This window comes from Suncus etruscus, chromosome 10, assembly GCF_024139225.1.
Source record: "Suncus etruscus isolate mSunEtr1 chromosome 10, mSunEtr1.pri.cur, whole genome shotgun sequence".
Lineage (NCBI taxonomy): Eukaryota > Metazoa > Chordata > Mammalia > Eulipotyphla > Soricidae > Suncus > Suncus etruscus.
The window spans coordinates 72,081,472-72,095,880 of record NC_064857.1 but is presented as its reverse complement, the minus strand read 5'-3'; the positions used below and the strand labels follow the sequence as shown (position 1 = coordinate 72,095,880).

The window sequence follows — 14,409 nt, the reverse complement described above, 5'->3', positions numbered from 1 at the left end:
AAATAATAGTAAAGGGGCTGAAGAGATAGCATAAAGGTAGGTCATTTGCCTTGCATGCAGAAGGACGGTTCGAATCCCGGCATTCCATATGGTCCCCCGAGCCTGCCAGGAGCAATTTCTGAGCAGAGAGCCAGGAGTAATCCCTGAGCGCTGCTGAGTGTGACCCAAAAACCAAAAAAAAAAAAAAAAAAAAAAAAAAAAAGAAAGAAAGAAAGAAAGAAAAGAGAAATAAATAATAGTATTTATTTCTAATTCCTAAAACTTCTGCATCTTTTTTTTTTTGGGGGGGGGCACCCAGTGACACTCAGGAGTTACTCCTGGCTATGCACTCAGAAATCACTCCTAGCTTGGGGGACCATATGGAACACCGGGGGACTGAACCGAGGTCCATCCTGGGTTAGCCTCGTGCAATGCCCTACTGCTGCACTATCGCTCCAGCCTCAACTTCAGCATATTTTAAAATGCCTGCAATGTGGTCCAAGTGGGACGAGCACATGCCTTACATATGTGAGGCCCAAAAATTAATTCCCAGCACTGCAGGGTCCCCCTCAAGGAGCACCACTGAATGTCACCCTGGGCCCCAAGTACCAGCAATGATAGTGACAAACAAAAACAAAACAACCCTAAAATTCTACACCTGATAATTAACACTGTTTCTCACTCCCAGCTCTCAGTCACTCACTACCAACCTCTCCACTTTCTGTGTTCTTTGAATATGGCCCAACAGGTAACTCCCCAAGCTGTATTGAGATCACATGACCCATCTGTAAGACCCCCTGTCACTGTTTCACTATCCAGTCCCCTGAACATGTCAGGATCCCTTTCATTTTGTGGGTGAATAATAGTCCATCCCGTGAACTGCCTACATTTTATTGATCTGTTCATCTAGAATGTATCACCTCCGCCTTTACATGATCATGAACACAGATGTGCAAATAGGATGTCCTGTTCTCTCTCTATTTCATTTCTGGGCCACACTCAGTGGTGTTGGGGAAACCAGCCAGGGGCTCCACAAGCACATGTGCTCTGTCTGCTGACCTCTTTCTCTTTCCAGACCAACAATTCTGTTTCCTATGCTGTTTTCCACAGGACTGCACCCTCTGACATTTCTACCAACAAAGGTTTCCATTTTTTTTTTTCAGCATCATTACACACTCAAGGCAATTTTTTTTAAGGCAATTTCTTTGTCTTTGTAGTAGCTATCCTACATAAATGAAAGGGATTGTTTCTTTGTGGTTGATATTAAGCATAATTTGCTTACTGGCCTTTTCAAGTCTTCTGCCCATTTAAAAATTATTTTATTTTATTGAAAAAATTATGATTTACAAAGTCCTTCCTAGTTGGGTTTCAGACATACACTGAATCAGAGCCAATCCCACCACCAGTGTTGACCTCCCTTCACCAATATTCCATACCACCACCCTTTGTCCCTGGTCTGCCAGTATAACAGGCCTATTTTTATTTGTCTATGTTTTTGTTTTTTGGGGAGGCCACACCTGGTGATGCTCAGGGATTATTCCTGGCTATGTGCTCAGAAATCGCTCCTGGCTTGGGGGACCATATGGGACGCCAGGGGATCAAACCACGGTCCGTCCTAGGCTACTGCTGGCAAGGCAAATGCCTTACCGCTCCATGCCACCACTGGCTCCAACAGGCCCATTTTAAGTTCAGATTATTAAAGTTTAGGTCTCTTGATTCCATTGTTATTGACTTTGGCTTGGTTATTTAGTTCTGACCTTTTTTTGGGGGTAGGGAGTCACACCCGGCAGCGCTCAGGGGTTACTCCTGGCTCTATGCTCAGATCACTCCTAGCAGACTCGGGGGATCATTTGGGATGCCAGGATTCAAACTACCATCCTTCTGCATGCAAAGCAAACGCCCTACCTCTATGTTATTTCCCTTGCCCAAGTTCTGACTTTTTGTTGTTGTTGTTTTTGTTTTTTGGGACACAACTGGCAGCGCTCAGGGGCTACTCCTGACCTTTTTTTAACACTACCAATGCACCAGAGACCAATTGACCCTTGTTCCCCATCCTTTCATATTTGTATTTCTCCCACTCCATTCAATTTCTTTTCTTCTCTCTATACTCTGAGGCCAAGAGTGCTTTGGCCCATTGTTAATCTGGTGATTTACTAATTAATTTTTTTTTAGTGAAACAAGATGTTTATCTTTTTTTTTTTTTTTTTTTTGGTTTTTGGGTCATACCTGGCAGCGCTCAGGGGTTACTCCTGGCTCTATGCTCAGAAATCGCTCCTGGCAGGCTCAGGGGACCATATGGGATGCCAGGATTTGAACCACCATCCTTCTGCATGCAAGGCAAACACTTTACCTCCATGCTATCTCTCCAGCCCCAAGATGTTTATCTTGAATGAAACTTGCTTAGAATGATGTGAGAGGAGAAAAAGAAAGTTCATGTTCAAGAGAGAGCACATATCTTCTTGAGTAGGGGGGAAGCAAATAGACGCAGAAACAAGCAAGAGGGGTGGGGAGAAAAAAAGAAACAAGCAAGAGCGATATGGGTTCAAGGGAATGCACGGACTTGAAGAGTGAGATGATTGACTCATCTGGCTGTGTCTCCATTCCTCTACCATGGAAAATGATCTTGGCATTACAGAATTTGCCAAAGAGAACTCCAGGCGAAATGTGGTCACAAGCAGCAGAAGGCAGGCGAGTGCCTTTGAATTAAAAAGCATAAGCAGTGCAGAGGAAAGCAATTCATTACTACATTCAGCTACAATTGCTTCTGTAATATTCCCAGCACTATAAGTTATGGAGAAGATTACATTTAAGGCATCCATATGCTGGACAAATAAGTCAATGTATTTTAGAGTAGGAGGTGACCTTAAATTATCTTATTCAAGCTCTTTGTGTTACAAATAAGAAAATTGAGAGAGAGAGAGAGAGAGAGAGAGAGAGAGAGAGAGAGAGAGAGAATGTCATTTGATTTGCCTGGAGCAAGCAGATGGCAACAGTGGAATGAAGACTCAGGTCCTCTCTCTCTATACACACAGACCCATTATTCTGCTCCTTTCAAAGAGCAGGTTTTTCCACCATGGCATCAGGGGCCAGGTAGTTCTTAGCTGCCCCTGGCATTGTGGAATCTTTCTTCACTGACACCTGTAGTATCACTCCTGCACCATTGGGCCACCAAGCTGTCTCCAGGCACTGGCAAAGTTTCTGAAAGGAAAACCCAACTCTCACTGAAAGCTACTGAACCTGAGAATTGGCATTGACTAGCGTTTTCCCACGTGAATTCTCATTTTCAAGTTGAAAACAAGGTGTGACCTTAGGATCAATGACTAGCTAGTTGGAAGGAGAGAAATTATACTTGTCTCTTTAAATTTTTTTTATTATTTTTTATTGAACCATTGTGAATTACACATCTTTCAGAGTTGTATTTCAGGCATATAGTGACAGTAAATTAGGGCCATTCCCACCACCAGTGTTAACCTCTCTCCACCAGTTTCCAGTGTGAATCCCATCCCTTCACCCTTACTCCCTGATATATCAGAAATAATAGGTCCATTTTGTGTTAAGCTAGTTATAGTTTGGGTTTCTCGATTCTACTGTCATTGACTTTGGCTTGGGTATTTAGTTCTGACCTTTTATTTTTTCCCCCACTCAATGCACCTGAGATCACTTGGCCCCTGGGTCTCATCCACTTTTTTTCTTTTCTTTTCTTTTCTCAATTTCTAAGAAGTTAAGCTGTTTTTTTTTTGTTTTGTTTTGTTTGTTTGTTTTTTTTTTAAGCAAAGACTTTTCCAGAAATCATCTCGAAAGCTGACTTAGCAACTCTGGATATGTAAACTCAGCTAGGAGAAGGGTCATTGCCTGAACTACTTGCACAAGTTTTATCTCATTGAGCCTATCGTGCCTGTCTTGAAATCCTTTCCAAAGAGAAACTGGAAATTTATGAAGGCCTTGGATGAGGAAAAATAAAACCATATGGTAATTTATTAAGTGATTTGGAGCCAAGACACGACTTACATCAACACTTTAGTATTTATTTGCTGTCTGTCATTTTTTAAGACCTAGAAGCACAACGACACATGCTTCCCAGACTGCTGTTCCGAAAACGTGGATCTAGGGAGATGGAAAGGCCATTGGATTTGTTTCATTTAATTTAGTGACTAAGACCATAGGAAGACCCTCTAAAACACTTGCATGGTTATTAGAAAGAAGATAGAAACCCCCACCCCCCCATAATTTACTTCCCTTCCCTGGCCAGATGCACATGTGTATTTTTAATCTGGTCCCATAGCAACTTGAGGGAGTGGCCATAGGAAAAGGTTTGAGGAACAAACAGAACAAGCCACATGCAAATATTATCCTTGTCCTCCTAATTAAGACAGGACTTTACTTCTTTTGTCCTATTCTGTTTGGGCATCACACCCAGTGATTGATGCTCATGGCTTACTCCCAGCGCTATGCTCAGGAATTACTTCTGACTGGGATCTGGGAACCATATGGGATTCTAAGGCTTGAGTCAGCTGCGTGCAAAACAAGTATCCTCCCAGCTGTACTGTGGCTCTGGCCCCTAGGCAGGATTTTCTGCTCTTCTTTTCCAGTTTTGCTTTACTCTGTGATTCAGGGATGGGAATTATTTTAGAGTTTCCCCTTGACTCTTTGCTGAGAGATCACCATGGAGTATGAGGAATCAAATCTGGGTAAGCTGCATTCAAGGTCAGTGCCTTGACCACTGTTCAATCTCTCTGGCCTCTCATTCTTTCTAAAAGTAAAATTTCTGAGAATGGTGAAGAGAATTTCCTATGTTTCTCAGGCTCCTACTGCTCTCTTTGCCTCAAGCACAGAAAATTCTCAAGGAACAGACACAAGCCACTGAAAAGACCAAGGACAGTTCAAATTTCTGGGTTTATTTTTTGAGGGGGCCACACCTAGTAGCACTTGGGTTACTCCTGGCTCTGCACTCAGAAAATACTCCTGGCAGGCTTGGTGGACCATATGGGATGTCAGGGAAAGAACCTGGGTCAGCTACATGCAAGGCAAATGCCCTACATGCTGTGCTATCACTCTGGCCCTAGAAGCTCAAGTTTCTGAGAGGAGGCTGAACCCAGCACTGGGTGTTGCCCCTCAGTCTCTCATTTCATTTCTACACAAAGGAACTGTGGGCTAGTGACAGGCGGTGCCTCATGAATATGGTCTCACCTGTGTAAATGCAGGTTGTACCCTACATCCCAGCAGCCCCCAACTCACTTTATGTCTTCCCCATAGCAGATGGTGGTGTCTTCTGTCAGAAGCTCACAAGCGAATCCTATATTCTCAGCCGTTTCTACAACAGAAATGAAAAGTTCAGTGTCTTTTCTACCAGAGAATTGAATATTTGATTTCATTAACAGTGCTGGTCAACATTTTTTGCATTTTAACCTGTATCCAGCAAAGGGCAAAAGCACTAGGAAGGTTGCAAGGGCCTTCAACCTTGGTTGAGAGCGGGCCCACTAGCTAGAGGGAGAAGAGCAACTACAGTCAGAAGCTCTGGGGTATGATATCAGCTCTGCTCTAAGGATATTTCTGGAAGAAGGTGGGTGGTCAGGATGGGCTAGAATAACAGAAGAGATTTTCTGAGGGCAAGTATTTCTGTCCCCCAAAAATGAGTATTTGCACAGGAAGCTAAGTCTGAGGTCATTTGGGGGCAAGGGAAACAGAAGTTGTGAATATTTGTGAGCTAAGAGATATTCTCCCATACACAAGAAATTACCTTTCTTGTCTCCAGTCAGCACCCAGATCTTAATGTCAGCTTTTGCAAGCTTTGAAATTGTTTCTGGGACTCCATCCTGGAGCTTGTCTTCAATAGCTGTTGCCCCCAGGAGCTGGAATGTATGTGAGAAAGAGAGGAATTAGCAAATAAGACACAAATGCCCCATAATGGCAGTCGGTTCATATATAAAGATAATTCATTTGCACCCCATTTGGTGTCCTAGTGGGGTAAATAACTGGCATTAGCGGTGATGGCTGCTGTGTCATGCTGAGCATAAACCAAAATACCAACAATATTTTTCTGGACACTGATGCCGACAATGCAATCTGTGTTAATCACACTACAGTCCAGTGTGAGCCACTGGTGGCTCATGCCAGCATAATTGTGTTCAAGTAATTAATCAATACAAAATTACAAGTGGATTGGAGTGATAGCACAATGGGTAGGGTGTTTGCCTTGCATGCAGCTGACCCAGATTCAATTCCTGGCATTTCATAGGGGCCCCAAGTCTGCCAGGAATCATTCCTGAGATCAGAACCTGGAGTGAGCCCTGAGCACAAAAAACAAACAAAGAAAAAACAAAAAACCAAAGATGCAAGTGCAAAAGCAAGAGCATTGAAAATACACATTTTTTTCTGGTGTATATATCACTTTATTTCATTTCAGTTTGGGGTGCACCTGGTGGTGCTTAGAGGCTGTATGTATAGGGGTCACTCCTGGTGGTGCCAGGGAGACCATATACAGTATTGCAGATCACACCACAGTTAGCTGCATGTAAGGACAGTATCTTAACCCCTATTTTTCCCTCTATGCTACTTTATATGGATATAAGCCAATCCAGCTTGTGAAAGGTCAAGCCAGCTATTTATTGAACATTCCCCACTAATTTAAACCCTTTGGCAGTAAATATAATATGTTGGATAATGTTGTTAACCAATCCTACGTCTCTTGTTATTAGAGTTTTCAAATTATGGGCTGAGTAATTCTCACTATGTTATAAGCACATGCTGGCTTGTTATGGTGTAAAAATCATAATGAATTTTAATAAGCCATATAAAAATAACAGCATCCGACAAGAATCTCTCCTAATGTTTCCCATCTTTGAATTACTCATAATGGCACCTTCCATACCACTTTCTGAACAAAAGAAATTCACATGACTTAGATCCCCTGTGCCAAATTTGCAAGCTACAGTGAAGATTCTCTTTCAGGAAAAAGATCAGAACTGCAGTAAACCTTAATAACATTTCTGCTTCTGTTAAGAATACTAAGGAGATCGTGATGAACACTAAAACTCACGATTAAGTCTTTTTCAATCTCCTCGTACACTTGATCCAGAGCCTCGTCGCGGTTCACAGAGGCCACACTGGCAGCCATAAACTTTTTATTCCATTCCTCATATTCTTTTTCATCTATTTCCTTGTAGCAAAGGCACAGAGTTCTCAGAGTCTCACTGGCAAAGATCTGATTGAAGAGAAACCACATACACACACACACACAGAGTCAATTTTATAGGATGTAAGACCATGACTGTCATTGTGCTTATGAACTCAAGGAGAACTTAAATGGGGACTGAGAGACTCGGTGCAAGTTTACTCTATCGTCTCTGTGTACTTTTTCTTCAAAATCAAATGACTAGAAGAAAGAAAACCTTATTTTTGCTTAATGATTAAAGAAGCAACAAACACAGGTGCTGCCCAGTAGTGAGGCCACAACTTGTTCTCACAAACCTGTATTACAAACTCTGAACTCTCATCAACCAGACAAATTCTAAAATATCTGAGTTACTATTAAAGTGATTTTTTAAAACAATACTTTAATTTTAAAAATGACCTGAAAAGATGAGCCAGAGTGGTTTAAGCCATATTTTTTGTTTATTTTTTTGGCCATATCTAGAGATGTTCAGAAGTTATTCCTGGCAGGCTCAGGGGACCATGTGGGACATCCAGGGTTGAATGTGGGTTGGCTGCATGCAAGCATCCTCCCCACTGTGCTATTGTACTGGCCCTAGGTTTAAGCCATTTTAAATAGCTTAAATAAGAACCAGAGAAGTGGGCCGGAGAGATAGCATGGAGGTAGGGCATTTGCCTTCCATGCAGAAGGATGGTGGTTCAAATCCTGGCATCCCATATGGTCCCCCGTGCCTGCCAGAGGCAATTTCTGAGCACAGGGCCATGAGTAACCCCTGAGCAAAGCTGGGTGTGACCCAAAAAAAAAAAAAAAAAAAGAACCAGGGAAGATGTTTAGGATCCATTCATCTTGGCTAGCCTGATAGCGGCACTGGTTCACTTCACAGAGATCTCTTTACAGAGTTCAGCCTGTATTTAGGTAGACTTCCTTCTGAGTCAGAACATGACCCATACATGACCTTAAGTCATGATCTCACTCAGTACTAACAACACATCTATCAGGCTTCTTTCTCAAGGGTCCATGAGCGGTCCCAAAACTCAGATGCTTAAAGGGAAGAGAAGAAATATCTATCTAAGTGGTAAGAACTATGTGAGATGCTTCCCTCTCATAGGAATGATTTCACTTCTTTTTTCACGGAGGCAATTAATGATTTCAACCATGTCCCCATTCAACATACAATGGGATTAGAACTGGGACACAGGTCTGTTAGATATCATCTAAACTTCACTGCTCTCATTGTATATAACTAGAGTCAAAAAAATAACTCCAAAAGAGAGTTCCAACATTCTGGTTATTCAGATCACTGATCCAAATTTATAAACCCAAGATGACGAAGACCAAACTCAATGCCTTGCATTGTCTCATCATATATAAATGCCTTCTTTACATTGGAAGTAGGCAGTTCTTGGGGATCATAATTCAGCATGCAGAAAGTATAGTTCAGTATGATTATGAAACTTGCTCAAAGTCACTAAAAAAGAGCAGGAAGTCTCCCAGATCAGTCCTGCAAGCTCTTTTGTGCCATCAATGAAAGTGAGAGTGGTCATCATGGTTTTTCCCGGTGGTGGTGTTGGTGGTGGTAATGGGGTGCTGGCAAGACTGGACCAGGACCAGCCTGCCCTACTCCTCTTCCACAATCCCCCCACTCAGTTACCCCAAGGCAAAGAAAGGGGGCATACAGCTTTCACTTAAGCTCTCAAGAGCGTTCCAGAGAGCATGTGTCCATCCACGGCATGAAGTGTAGAAGCAAGACTTACATCAAGAGCATCCTGTGTCTCTTGTTTCGTAGGGTTCATTGGGTGCAGTCGCTCATAAATGACAGTGTCGGCACCTTTGCAGTACAGTCTGATATTGCCTTCAGGGGTTCTGACTAGCAGCAATGGAAAGAAAAGCCACAAATCAATGACATTTGATTTCTTGTTGTTGTTGCTATTTTTGTTTTTGGACCATACCAGGCAGCACTGAGGGTTACTCTTGGCTCTGCACTCAGGAATTACTCCGGGAGGGTTTGGGGGATAATATGGGATGCTGGAGACTGAACCTGGGTCAGTCATGTGCAAGGCAAATGCCTTCTCCACTGCACTACTGCCTGATGTTTGCTTTCATAATTTTTTTCTTTTTTTGTTTTTTGAGCCACACTTGGTGGCACTCAGAGGTTACTCCTTGCTCTGTGCTCAGAATTAGCTTCTGGCAGGCTAGGGGTGCCATATGGGATGCAGGGGATTGAATCAGGGTCTGTCCTGGGTTGACAACATGAAAGGCAAGAGAGCCCTACTGGGGTTCTATCACCCTGACCCAATGATATTTTTTTATTAATAAAAACTATACTTATTGAAGGGAAGTGTTAGTGCACTAATCAATCACTGTTGCTTAAAATCTTCATTTCTTCTGGGGCAATATTTTCTCAAGAGAAAATAGAATGTGGAGATGAAGGATAAAAACTTCCTCATTTACCTCAGCTTTCCATAGCATTAACTTATTCTTTCAGCTAATGTTTAATGATTTCCTAATGTATGCAAAGCTCTGTGCTTGTTAGAATCTTCCAGAAAGTCTTCAACAGACCACCCACATCAATGACTTTACCTTACATATTTATAACATTTAATGTTCCTATTATTAATACAATTCATTATGACTCGTTTCTTGGAGGAATATTGTAATTATAGAATGTGCATCATGGTTTACTAGATTTTAGGTTCTTCAAGGTAGAAACCATGCATGATAATCAGCCTAGAACAGGGCTAAGCACATGCAAAGAACTCAGTAAGATGTGTTAATCAGAGTTCAGCAGACAGTGAAAGGCATGTATTTCTACTGGTTAAAAACTCTATTGAATTGTGGTGAGATCTTACAGACATCACCTAACCAAGAACTTAAGGCAAACCTGAGTGGTAAGCAGATGTTCTAGATGTAAATGCTGGGAAGAAACCGGTGTTAAATACATACTCTTCCTGCCATGCAGAGCAAATGCAAGCTCTAAGAACCAGCAGTCTGCACGTCTCAAAAATGTCCATCAAGGGCCAGAGTGATTGCACAGCGGGAGGGAGTTTGCCTTGTATGTGGCCTGCCCAGGACGGACCCATGGTTCGATACCTGGGTCCCATATTGTCCCTCAAGCCTGCCAGGAGTGATTTCTGAGTGTAGAGCCAGGAGTAACCCCTGAGTGCTGCCAGGCATGGCCCCCAAACAACAAAACAAAACAAAACATCAACGGAGACACCACAACCAAAAACAAATACAACAATTAGAGAGCTGTTGGAAATGAAAGGTGTGTTGGAAATGAAAGAAACTCCACAGGAAGCATGTGACCTTGGGCTGGACCCTGGCCCAAGAAGCAAGAGTGACTATTGCTGGTGTTATCAACACAGGCTCTCTAGCTTGGATAATAGCATTGGATCACCTCCACTTTTCTCATTCTGACCACTCATAATAATGTGAACAAATTATGACTGTATGCAACTTTCCTTGGAAATGAAGGGTTCAGAAAAGGTGAACCTGTGTCTAATGAGAATCGTGACCAGGGTCAACAGTTGGCAGATACAAATGAAAATACTGGAATGCTTCAAAACATTTTTGCAATTTTTCTATAAGTTTGAGGTGATTTCTAATCATGACCTTAACATCAGGATGCAGTTACTGGCTCCACAGAATGACATGCTAGAATGTGCCTGGATTGGGAGAACTATGTTCATTTACCAAGACAGCCTCACTGCCCTTAAGACATTCACTACTCTCCCTCTCCAGACACCCAAGAAGGGCAGTTGTGCTTGCAGGGGCTCTCAAAATAAAACACATGTTGTATAGTCTGCCATCCACTGCTGCCTTTCTCCTGGTGAATGTCACCAGGATCTCTCAGAGTCATGAACACTATGCAGAAGCAAGGGTAGAAGACAGGTCTGGGCAAATATTCCAGGGAACAAGTGATTTTATCATTGCCTTCTCCATTCTCCTGCCACTGTCCCAGCATGCACAGAGCAGCCTGGTGTGAGATTCACCCAGCATACACCCTGAGGCCTGGCACAAGTGACTTAGGCCAACGGTGACCTACCAATGATGGACATGCGCTTCCGGTCACTGTTGAAGTCCAGAATGGCCAACACACTGTAGGTCCTCTCTGTGCCCATCTCACTAATGGTGATGGTGTTCTGGGTCCTGGCGAGGAAGGTGAAGCCAAAATTTCTGGCTGCATTGACCAGTGCCCCTTCATCAGGGGAGGCAGCCTGGTAGTTGAGCTGACCTGATTCCAAAGTAGGAAATAAAACATGAGGGGCCATGAGGACAGTGAGGGGTGCATGTTGCAGGCAAGGTCATCTTGAAAAGTCCAACCAACCATCCCCAAGAAAACAAGCCAGTCCATCTGAGGAATATGCCAGCATGAATATTTTTTAAATGTCAAACTTTACTCATTATATAGTATACTAATAAAGAGGATGCTGAAAAAGTACTATTAAAGGGGAGGCTGAAAACAAGAACAATAATATCAAACCCATAACCACCCTCCAGAAGCAAAACATGATCAGTGGGAATTTCTTGTTGTTCTCTTTAAAGTTCCCAGTTAGTTGACCTGCAGGAAGCTGGTGCAATGGTTGAGGCTCTTGCCTTGCAGCTCTTGCATTGCTGATGGTCCCCTGAGTACAACCAAGGTCACTTCTGAGAGCAGAGCCAGGTGTTAGCTAAACCCAATCTCTCAAAAACAAACATCTATGGTGCTCACTAAACACTAACTTTTTTCTGGAGTGCTCCTGGTGGCACTGGGAAAACATGTGGTGCCAGTGATTGAACCCAAAACTCCACAAACCAATCATGTTCCAGACCCTGGAATTATCTTTGGCCTTTGGTGGTCATTTTCTTCTACAGGCACTTTGTTGGCAAAAATTTTTACTCTCAATAACAACATTGTAATAATCATTACAATGTTATAATACTTTATAAATATTTATATGTTATAAATATATATTGTTATATGTTATATATAAGATGCTATATATAATATATTATAAATAATCATTTATAATTTTTTTTCTCTTTTATCTTCTTACCATTGATTTTTACCATATTACGGTGTTTCAGGGTTTGATCTCACATTTTTTTCCTCTTTGGTTTTTTTTTTTGTTGTTGTTTTTTGTTTTTTGTTTTTGATTTTGTTTTTGGGCCACACCCGGCGGTGCTCAGGGGTTACTCCTGGCTATCTGCTCAGAAATAGCTCCTGGCAGGCACGGGGGACCATATGGGACACCGGGATTCGAACCAACCACCTTTGGTCCTGGATCGGCTGCTTGCAAGGCAAACACCGCTGTGTTATCTCTCCGGGCCCCCTCTTTGGTTTTTAAGTTCCAGTGCTCAGAGCTTAATTTTGGCTCTGTGCTCAGGGGACGATATGATGTGCAGGGATTGAATGTGAGTCAGCCATGTGCAAGGCAAGTACTGTATCCACTGTGCTGTCCCTACCCCTCACTACTCCCACCAAATCTCAATGGTATTGTACCTCCAAAGAGACCCCACAATTCATCCCTCCTAGGTTCCTTGCCTTTCCCTCTAAGAACTACCAGATACCAAATCTAGGAGTTAGCTCCAGACTAGCTTCCTAGCTGTGAAACTACTGAGTTGAGTAATACTGATTATTCTATAGCCTATTGGTATAAATTACTCATTAGTTTTCCAAAAGGGCTGTGTCAGTTTGTCTTCTTCTAACTTCATTTTTTTTTTGTTTTTGGGTCACACCCAGCAGCGCTCAGAGGTTACTCCTGGCTCTATGCTCAGAAATAGCTCCTGGCAGGCTCAGGGGACCATATGGGACACCGGGATTCGAACCACTGACCTTCTGATGCAAGGCAAATACCTTACCTCCATGCTATCTCACTGGCCCCAGCTTGTCTTCTTTTAAGAAGGTGTGCTTACTTCACTCTGGCTATATTCTAATATTTATGTATTTAATTTTGGAATTTCCCAAGTGGTGTTTAGAAAGCCTAAGGAATTTTCACTTGCATTTCTAAACTAGAACCCAGGGATCTGGTGCTGAAAATGACCTGTACCACTTTGGGAGGCCCAGAACTACGTGTGGCCATACCTGGGGAACCTATGTGGAGTCAGGACTTGAGCCTGGGTTGGCCACCTTCACATGCAAGGCTCGTGCTCTAAATGCCAAGTCCTATCTTGGGCCAGGTTGAACAGCTCTCAGTGCTTACTCTATTCTCAAAAATCATTCCTGGCTGGGGTCAGAGAGATAGCATGAAGGTAGGGTGTTTACTTTGTATGCAGAAGGATGGTGGTTTGAATCCCGGCATCCCATATAATTCTCTGGGCCTTCCAGGGGTGATTTCTGAGCATAGAGGCAGGAGTAACTCCTGAGTGCTGCCGGGTGTGACCCAAAAACTCAACCTCCTTCCAAAAAAAGAAATCACTTCTGATGGTCCTTGGGGGACCACATATAGTGCAGGATTAAACTAGAGTTGGCTGCATGCAAGGTAAATGTATCCCCTGTACAGTCTCTCCAGCCCAATGTTCTAATATTTTTTATGGGCCACACATGATCATGCTTAGGGCTTACTCCTGACTCTGCACTCAAGTCTGATGGGCTTGGGAGACCATATGGAATGCTAGGGATGGATCCCAGGTCAGTCACATGCAAGGCAAGTGCTTTATTCACTATGCTATTGCTCCAGCCACTAACAGTTTTTAAATTTTGAAACTCATCAGTCTGTCAGTATCTTGATGATTACAGTGAGACCAGGAGAAATGGTCTTCTGTTGACAAGGGCCCTTGCATAATAAACAGATCTCATGAGATGAGTGGTGGGAGAAAAATCCCACATAATTCCATCTCCAGAGTCCATCTCACTGCTGCTAGACATAGCTGGGACAACTTTCTCCAGAGTAGCAACATTAGGAGGACAACTAAAAGGGATTTTCTGGGCATCAGAACACTCTGTGTGGCTTTCTAAGCATGACAAGGGAGGATTAAGTCAATAAAAATCCATTGAGCTCCTAAACACCTGTTATGCTTCAATAAAAAGTTTGAACAAATCACTGGCCTATCCAAAATGCTTTATTTGAAGGCTCTATTTCTTTAGCTTTAATGCAGAGAGAAACCTTTCTTTGCTCAGATGAACAGTCACCAGAAAAGGCATTTAGTTTCCACCTGGGCATGACCGAAGTTGGCCAGAATGACGGTCAGCCTCTGTGGGGGTGTGGGGGTATTCGGATGAAGCTCTCCTGTGTCCTTCTTCTACAATGGCTCACTGGTACCCAGAAAAAGAAGACAGAATTCTACATGGCCGAATTATA

General features: G+C 42.8%; 1 protein-coding gene across 1 annotated transcript in view; it reads right to left on the bottom strand.

Annotated features, from left to right (window-relative positions):
* Positions 1–14,409, bottom strand: part of ATP8B1 (ATPase phospholipid transporting 8B1) — a 119,043-nt gene that overhangs the window by 17,595 nt on the left and 87,039 nt on the right. Inside the window, exons 16-20 of the mRNA XM_049782045.1 lie at positions 11,175–11,363; positions 8,884–8,996; positions 7,016–7,180; positions 5,717–5,828; positions 5,215–5,290 (exon numbers count right to left, since the gene is read on the bottom strand). Of these exons, the coding sequence (XP_049638002.1) occupies positions 5,215–5,290; positions 5,717–5,828; positions 7,016–7,180; positions 8,884–8,996; positions 11,175–11,363 (655 nt within the window). The remainder of the gene's footprint in view (positions 1–5,214; positions 5,291–5,716; positions 5,829–7,015; positions 7,181–8,883; positions 8,997–11,174; positions 11,364–14,409) is intronic.